Source organism: Corapipo altera, unplaced genomic scaffold (assembly GCF_003945725.1).
Source record: "Corapipo altera isolate COAL_440 unplaced genomic scaffold, ASM394572v1 130006, whole genome shotgun sequence".
NCBI classification, from domain to species: domain Eukaryota; kingdom Metazoa; phylum Chordata; class Aves; order Passeriformes; family Pipridae; genus Corapipo; species Corapipo altera.
The window spans coordinates 10474-18759 of NW_020885309.1; the positions used below are offsets into that span (position 1 = coordinate 10474).

Sequence of the window (8286 nt, forward strand, 5' to 3'; positions counted from 1 at the left end):
CTGGAAACCCTGGAATGCCGAGGTCTATCCAAACTCTCTGGAAATCCGGAATGTCAAGGTCTATCCACAACTCTCTGGAAATCCTGGAATGCCAAGGTCTCTCCATAACCCTCTGGATATCCCGGAATGCTGAGGTCTGTCCTGGACCCTCTGGAAATCCTGGAATGCTGAGGGAAATCCTCATCCCTCTGGAAATCCTGGAATGCCGAGGTCTCTCCATAACCCTCTGGATATCCCGGAATGCCGAGGTCTGTCCTGGACTCTCTGGAAATCCCGGAATGCCGGGATCGGGATCGTCTCCTGAAGTTTTTTTAATTAGTGGAGGAAACTTGAACCTGGTTTTTTTTTGGGATCTGTAATTTTAGCGGGATCCCATGGAAACACAAAGCCATGGGAACACAATGGGAGAAATGTGGGAATGTTGGAATGTGGGAATGTTGAAACGTTGGAACGTCGGAATGTCAGAAACCACCGACTGGCGGTCAGAGGACTTGGAAAATCCTTGGCTCTGCCGCGGATAAATGGGAATATTCCAGGCTGGAATTCCAGGAAAAGAAGGCGGGACACTCCCAGAGCTGGGATAACCCGCCTGTTTTTCTGGGAAAAAAGGTTGGGAATGTGGTACTTACTCCTCGGGTTTGCTCAGCGCTCCGCGGGGCTCCGGCCATGGAATCGGATCCCCCATTCCCGACGGACCGAACTGCGGATCCGGGACACCCAACTCCAGCTCCGGCATTCCTGAGGGGGGAAAAATGGGATGGAGAGAGGTGAATCCATGGAAAAGGCCGACAACATCCCAAAGCACCCCAAAGTATTCCAGTTACGCCGCTTTTCCAGGGAAAATTAAGGATGCCGGGGGTGAAATCTCAACCAGGGGGAAATCGCACATTTCCGTTAAGAATTCCAAGGAAAATTGTTCCTATCCAAGGTTTTGGAGAGGAACAAAGTGTATCCCAAATCCAGGAGAACCTCCCGCCCCTCTCCTGGCATTGGATCCAAATTAAAGCTGGAGTAGATTCCGGAAAAATGCCACCCAGGGGGAAATCCCAGTTGGAAAATCACCAGGAATCGACCTTTCCGACACGTTTCCCTTAAGAATTCCAAGGAAAATTGTTCCTCTCCAAGGTTTTGGAGAGGAACAAAGTGTATCCCAAATCCAGGAGCACTTCCCGTCCTCTCCCACCACCGGATCCAAATTAAAGATCCCGGAGAAATCCCAACCAGGGGGAAATCCCAGGGGGAAATCACACGTTTCCCTTAAGAATTCCAAGGAAAATTGAAGGAATTCCAAGGAATTCCAGCAGCGGGAGAGGATCCAAGTCTGTTAAATTAAAGCTGGAGCAGATCCCGGAGCCCAAATCCTGGGATACGGAGGCCGGAGACGTGATGGGAAACAGGGATGGGGATGGGAGATCCAACAAATCCCGGGAATCACCCAGAGGGGCAGGAGATGGAAAAGGGAAGGGTTGGGAATCTTCATCCGCCACATCCCAAAATCCCAAATTCCTGAGGGAAAGGCTGAAGGCGGAAATCCTGGGGTTTTTTTTATCCCGGTGGATCCTTTTCCCGAGAAATTTGACTTCCAGAAAAAACTCTTTCTCCAACTCCCTGGAAATCCCGGAATGCCGAGGTTTATCCATAACCGTCTGGAAATCCTGGAATGTCGAGGGAAATCCTGGAATGCCGCAGTCTATCCATAACCCTCTGGAAATCCTGGAATGCTGAGGGAAATCCAGAACCCTCTGGAAATCCTGGAATGCTGAGGTCTCTCCATAACCCTCTGGAAATCCAGGAATGCCGAAGTCTGTGCTCAATCTCTGGAAATTCTGGAATGCTGAGGGAAATCCAGAACCCTCTGGAAATCCTGGAATGCTGAGGTCTCTCCATAACCCCCTGGAAATCCTGGAATGCCGAGGTCTGTCCATAACCCTCTGGAAATCCTGGAATGCCTAGGTCTCTCCATAACCCTCTGGAAATCCTGGAATGCTGAGGTCTCTCCATAACCCCATGGAAATCCTGGAATGCAGAGGTCTATCTGGAACCTGCTGGAAATCCTGGAATGCTGAGGGAAATCCTGGAATGCTGAGATCTATCCACATCCCTCTGGAAATCCTGGAATGTCAAGGTCTATCCATACCCATCTGGAAATCCTGGAATGCCAAGGTCTATCCAAACCCTCTGGAAATCCTGGAATGCCGAAGTCTCTCCATAATCCTCTGGAAATCTTGGAATGACGAGGTCTATCCATATCAATCTGGAAATTCTGGAATGCTGAGGGAAATCCTGGAATGCCGAGGTCTATCCAAAGCCCCTGTTGATCCCGGAATTCCGAGCTCTGTGGTGTTTGTCCATCAGTGATTCCAGCCGGGAATTCGGTGGGACCGTTTCCGCTCCGACTCTTTTCCCAACCCAACATCCCATGGATAACAACCCCCGACAGTTCCTGGGAATCTGAGCCACCCCCCCCTTGGAAAAGGAGCTGGAAAATCCCTGGAGAAACCGGCACGGGCGGGAATGACCTGAGGGGAGGGAACGAGCCCATCCTGGAAGTTCAGCCCTGGAAATTTCCCAGGGAATTCCCTGGAAAGCTCCGTACCTGTGTCCGGAGGGAAGGGATTGGGAGCCGTCCCGGTGCCTCTTCCTGGCTGGGCCGGCCCGCGGCCGTGGGGGCTCCCGGTATTCCCGGGACATGGCCCCGGTCGGAGCTGGGCGGGATCCATGGGATCGCAGAACTCGAAGGGAACCCGGCCGGCCGGAACGCCCTGCCCGCCACTGAGTGCTGGAAAACAGGGAAAACAGGGAAAAGAGAGTCAATGCCAAGGGAAAACAGCCATGGGAAGGGAAGGGAAGTTTGGGAAGGAAAGGTTTGGGAAGGGAAGGTTTGGGAAGGGAAGGTTTGGGAAGGGAAGGTTTGGGAAGGTTTGGGAAGGTTTGGGAAGGGAAGGTTTGGGAAGGGAAGGGAAGGTTTGGGAAGGGAAGGGAAGGTTTGGGAAGGGAAGGTAAGATTTGGAAAGGTTTGGGAAGGGAAGGGAAGGTTTGGGAAGGGAAGGAATTCCAGAGTGCTTTGGGTTGGAAGGGACCTTAAGGATGATCCCATTCCAAACCCTGGCTGTTGGCAGCTCCTCAGGGAATGGCTCAGGGAAGCACCAACACTCCACAGGGAATAAACTCCTAATTATATCAGACCATTGGAGATCGGGAAGGAATTCCCAGCTGGGAGGGTGGGAAGGGGCTGGGTTGGAATTCCCAGAGAAGTTGTGGTTGCCCCTGGATCCCTGGGAGTGTCCAAGGCCGGGTTGGATTCCCTTGGAGCCACCTGGGATAGCGGGAGGTGCCGGGGTTGGAACGGGATGAGCTTTTCCCTCCCCCTGCTCACCCTCCTCTCCCTCCCATCCCAAATCCATCCCTTTGGGATGAGCCACCTACGGGTGAGTCCCGTGGGAGCTCTGGCCGCGGTGCTGGGCTGGAGCGGCGCCGCCAACAGCTCCGGCTTCACCGGCACTCCGGACACTCCGGACACTCCGGACACGCCGCCCTCGCTCCTCTCCGGGCCGCACATTCCTGGCAGCTGAGCCGCCTTTTCCAGCGAGGGGAGGAGCTGATCCAGCTGCTCCAGCTCTGCAGCAAACTAGGGAATGAAGGGAAAAAGGAACAGGATGAGCGACGGCAGCAGGAGGGGTTTTGGAGCCCACGGAGCTTCCCGAGGATTCCCAGAACACCGAGAGTGGAGAGGGAAGTTGTCGTCCATCCTGGAGATGGGGGAGGAATTCCTGGTTGGGAGGGTGGGGAGAGGTTGGGATGGGATTCCCAGAGAAGCTGTGGCTGCCCCTGGATCCCTGGGATCCCTGGGATCCTTTCCAAAGAAAGGTTGGAGCAGCCTGGGATAGTGGGAGTTGTCCCTGAACATGGAAAAGATGGAACCAGCACTGGAGAAGGTGGAATCAGCACTGGAGAAGGTGGAACCAACATTGGAGGAGTTGGAATCAGCACTGGAGAAGGTGGGATCAGCACCAGAAGAGCTGGAATTGGCACTGGAAGAGTTGAAATCCCTACTGGAGAAGGTGGAACCAGCACTGGAGAAGGTGGAACCAGTATTAGAGGAGTTGAAATCCTCGCTGGAGAAGGTGGAATCGGCACCGTAACAGCTGGAACCGGCACTGGAGGAGGCGACACCAGGAACCCACAGAATCCCCAGGACATCTCCCACACCCCCAGATCCCACGGAAACCCCCCCAAAACCCTCACCCCTCCATCCCTCTCACCTGCCCCTGCGTCTCCATCTTGACCTCCTCGGCCACCGCCGGAGCCTTGGGAATGGCGGCCGGCGCCGTGTGACACGGATCCATCGCCGGCTCCGCCTTCTCCACCTTCACCTTCACGTCGTCCAGGCTGAGCGCCGGCGCCGCCCCCAGCTCCTTCTCGTCCTTGTCCAGGAGGTACCTCAGTAGCTGGTGGTCCTTCACGTCCTTCTTCTTCAGCGCCTCCGCCTCCGGCGCCGCCGTCGGAGCCGCCGTCGGAGCCGCCGCCGCCGCTGGAGCGGCGCTGGGAGCGCTCTCCTTCTTCTCGTGCTCCATGGCCAGCGCGGTGAGGTCGGACGGGCTTCCCTCCTGGAGCAGCCGGTGCAGGATCTTGTGCCGCTCCGTCAGGGAGCTGTGGGAGGACGGGCAGGTGCCGGTGCTGCCGCCGCCTGTGCCGGTGCCGCTGGTGCCGGCGGCGTTCCCGGTTCCCAGTGTCACCAAGGATTCCTTGCAGCTGGTGTCGGCGTCGGCGGCGTGCCGGAGCTGCTGCTCCGCCGTGCTGGCCAGGAGCTGCACCAGCTTGTGGCTGGTGGCCTGTGAACACTTGGAGTCACCCTCAGCGTGCAACATTCCTGAATCCAGCGCTTTGCCCTCCCCGCCGGCGGCACCGCCGGTGGTGCCGCCGTCCGCCTGGATCATCTCGTTGAGGATGGAGGCGATCTCCTTGCTGTCCTTGGAGTCGGATTTGCCGGCGAGGCGGCCGGGAGAGCTTTGAGAGCTGCTCAGCTGCCTCAGCACCGGCGGCGGCGGCGGCGTGGAATATCCCACCGGCGTTCCCGGCCCTTCCGGCAGCCCCGGCACGGGAGCACCGCCGGGGAACGGGCGAGCATTACCGCCGCCGGCATTCCCGCCGCCGGCCATGCCCACGGGCGAGTGCATGGAGGGCACGGCGGGAGAGAAGGGGTTGCCGGGCCCTCGGGAGCGCGGCACCAGGCCGGGGCTGAGGCGGTGGCGCGGGGACAGGAATTGCGGCGGTGGCGGCGGTGGCGGGATGCCGGGGCTGCCCATGGGCGAGCCGGAGAGGGGTAGGGCGTGGTTGCCACCCTGGTTCTGGCTTAAGGCGGCGACGCCGGCGGCGGCGGCTCCCAGCTGGCTCCCGGGAGAACATCCGTAGCCGGAGGGTTGGCCGGAGTTACCGGTCACCATGGTGCCGTTGGAATTGGGGACGGAGGGAGGAGGAGGCAGCGCCATTCCCGGCCCCGGAGAGACGTTGGGGGTCAGGGTGGGGCCGGAGCGCGGCAGGGACATGCCGGAGCTGGGGTTGTCCGGCGGGGAGAGCATCCCGTGATCCCTGCAAAGGAAGAGGAGACGTCGCCTTTGGAAAACCTTCGGCGTCTGCTCAGAGGGCTCGGCTTTCCCTGGATCTGTTCTCCCCAAAAATGGGATTCCAGAGGTTCACCGGATCCCCCCTTCTCCGGGTATGACATTCCCAACGTTCCCTTCCGTCCCAGTACAGGGGGGAAGACCCACAGAACCCCAGATCCAGGGAACCCGCATCCATATCCTCACCCTGCCCTGTCCCGCCGCTCTCCCTCCCCAAAATATTCTCTGGGAATGGGAAGCGCATCAAGAAACCTCCCCTGGAGCTCCCTTGGCAAAACATGGATAACCAGGAGCCGGGAAGCTGCTCTGAGCCTCAATGGGATCCCCCCTCCAAACCAGCTCCAGGCACCACCAGTGGATCCTCTTCCCAACGTAGGGAATGGGAAGAGTTGGATACAACTTCCCCACAGTGGGAAGAGGAGGGACAGACACCGATCCCTGTGCGGGATCAGTGATGGGATCCAACGGAATGGTTGGAGTTGAGTCAGGGCAGGTTTAGGATGGATTTTGTGAAAAGGGGGCGGTTGGGCACCGGGATGGTCTCCCAAGGCTTCCAGAGCTCAGGGAGCATTCAGGATTTGGGGTATCCCGTGAGGGGTTGGGATTGGGATGGACGATCCTGGAAGGGTCCCTCCCGGCCGGGAAATCCCAGAATGGCACCATTCCCTTGGTAAAACATGGATAACCAGGAACCAGGAAGCTGCTCTGAGCCTCAATGGGATCCCCCCTCCAAACCAGCTCCAGGCACCACCAGCGGATCCTCTTCCCAATGTAGGGAACGGGAAGACTTGGATACAACTTCCCCACGGTGGGAAGAGGAGGGACAGACACCGATCCCTGTGTGGGATCCACGGGAATGGTTGGAACCAGGGCAGGTTTAGGATGGATTTTGGGAAAAGGGGGCGGTTGGGCACCGGGACGGTCTCCCGAGGCTTCCAGAGCTCAGGGAGCGCTCGGGCGCGGTGGGATTGGGACGGACGATCCCGGGACGGTCCCTCCCGACCAGGAAATCCCGGGATAGGGTGATCCCGGCTCCGTACCTGTCGATGACGTGGACGCCCATGATGAAGGGCTGCACCTCGGGGTTGGTGGGGTAGCAGAGCTTGCACTTGGTGTGGGCGCTCAGCACCGTCCCGTCGCTCAGCGTGAACCGGTACGAGGGGCTGAAGGCGGCGCCGCGGGTCATCACTGCGGGGACACGCCCGAAACATCCCAAAAATCAGCGGGATCCCACCCCATGGAGCCACAAACCTTCCCCAGGAGTTATTCCCACAGCCTGGCTTTTCCCAAAAATCTCTGGGAGACAGTTTTCGACCCCTACACAACATCTCCATGGATGTCCAGGGCAATCCCCAGAAAACACACCCAAAATCCCAAAATATCACCTCTGGGATAATCAGGATCGGGATCTGACCCCACAGCACCACAAACCTTCCCTAGGATTTATTCCCACAGTCTGACTTTTCCCAAGAATCTCTGGGAGCCAATTGGCTGATATTCTAAACTCCACAACATCTCCATGGATATCCTGGGCAATTCCCAGAAAATGCACCCAAAATCCCAAAATATCACCTCTGGGATAATCAGCATCAGGATCTGACCCCACAGCACCACAAACCTTCCCTGAGGATTTATTCCCACAGCCTGGCTTTTCCCAAAAAACCCCTGAGCACCCACTGGCTGATGTTCTGACCCTCCCCATCTCCGGAGCAATCCAAGGAATTTTGCCCCCCAGGAGATGAAGTTTTCCTGCTCTTCCTGCTCCATCAGAATTCCTGAGGGGTTGTGACATGAAATCATGGAATCGTTAAGGTTGGAAAAGACCTCTGAGATCCCAGGAGTCCATCGACATCCCAGGAAAGGCAAAACATCCCATCCTCAAACTAAGAAACAACAGGGAAGAGACGATTCCTGAGTCTCTCCAGGCTCAATCCCAGAGATTTCAGGGAATTCAGCCAAAGGGACAGGTGAGATTTTTGGTTTTTTAAGGAGAACACCCCGTTTTTAAGGAAAAAAACCCTGTTTGGAAGTGAAGTTGCTTGGAAAAGGCTCCACTTCCCCCCGTGGATGGATCCGAGGGATGAGGGATCAGTGATGCTCCAGCTGGGAATAAATCCCCGTGCTCCACTCCTTCCACACCTCCCAGCTTCACCTCAAATCCCTGGAAAGCTGATCCTGATCCTCCAACACCCCCAGGGTGTGTTATCCCACATGGAAAACCCGCCTGGAAAACCTCGATCCTAGAGATACCAAAAATTCCAGCTGCTCCCCCCGTTCTGTGTAACCTTGAACCCATCCCAGCTCGGAGTTGCCCATTCCCAGCTCCATCTCAAATCCCTGGAAAGCTGATCCTGATCCTCCAACTGCCCCTGGGTGTGTTATCCCACATGGAAAACCCGCCTGGACAACCTCAATCCCGGAGATACCAAAAATTCCGGCTGCTCCTCCCGTTCCGTGTAACCTTGAATCCACCCCAGCTTGGAATTGCACATTCCCAGCTCCATCTCAAATCCCTGGAAAACCCATCCCGATCCTCCAACACCCCCTGGATGCGTTATCCCAAATGGAAAACCCGCCTGGACAACCTGAATCCTGGAGATACCAAAAAATTCCGGCTGCTCCTTCCAACCCTAAACCCATCCCAGCTCGGAGCTGCACACTCCCA

General features: G+C 57.1%; 1 protein-coding gene across 1 annotated transcript in view; it reads right to left on the reverse strand.

The window, feature by feature from the left end:
- Positions 1-558: 558 nt before the first annotated feature.
- LOC113940372 (nuclear receptor coactivator 1-like) overlaps positions 559-8286 on the reverse strand; it is a gene marked incomplete at its 5' end in the record, with an annotated part of 10400 nt that continues 2672 nt past the window's right edge. Inside the window, 5 exons of the mRNA XM_027631507.1 lie at positions 559-738; positions 2597-2779; positions 3427-3628; positions 4263-5589; positions 6662-6809. Of these exons, the coding sequence (XP_027487308.1) occupies positions 626-738; positions 2597-2779; positions 3427-3628; positions 4263-5589; positions 6662-6809 (1973 nt within the window). The remainder of the gene's footprint in view (positions 739-2596; positions 2780-3426; positions 3629-4262; positions 5590-6661; positions 6810-8286) is intronic.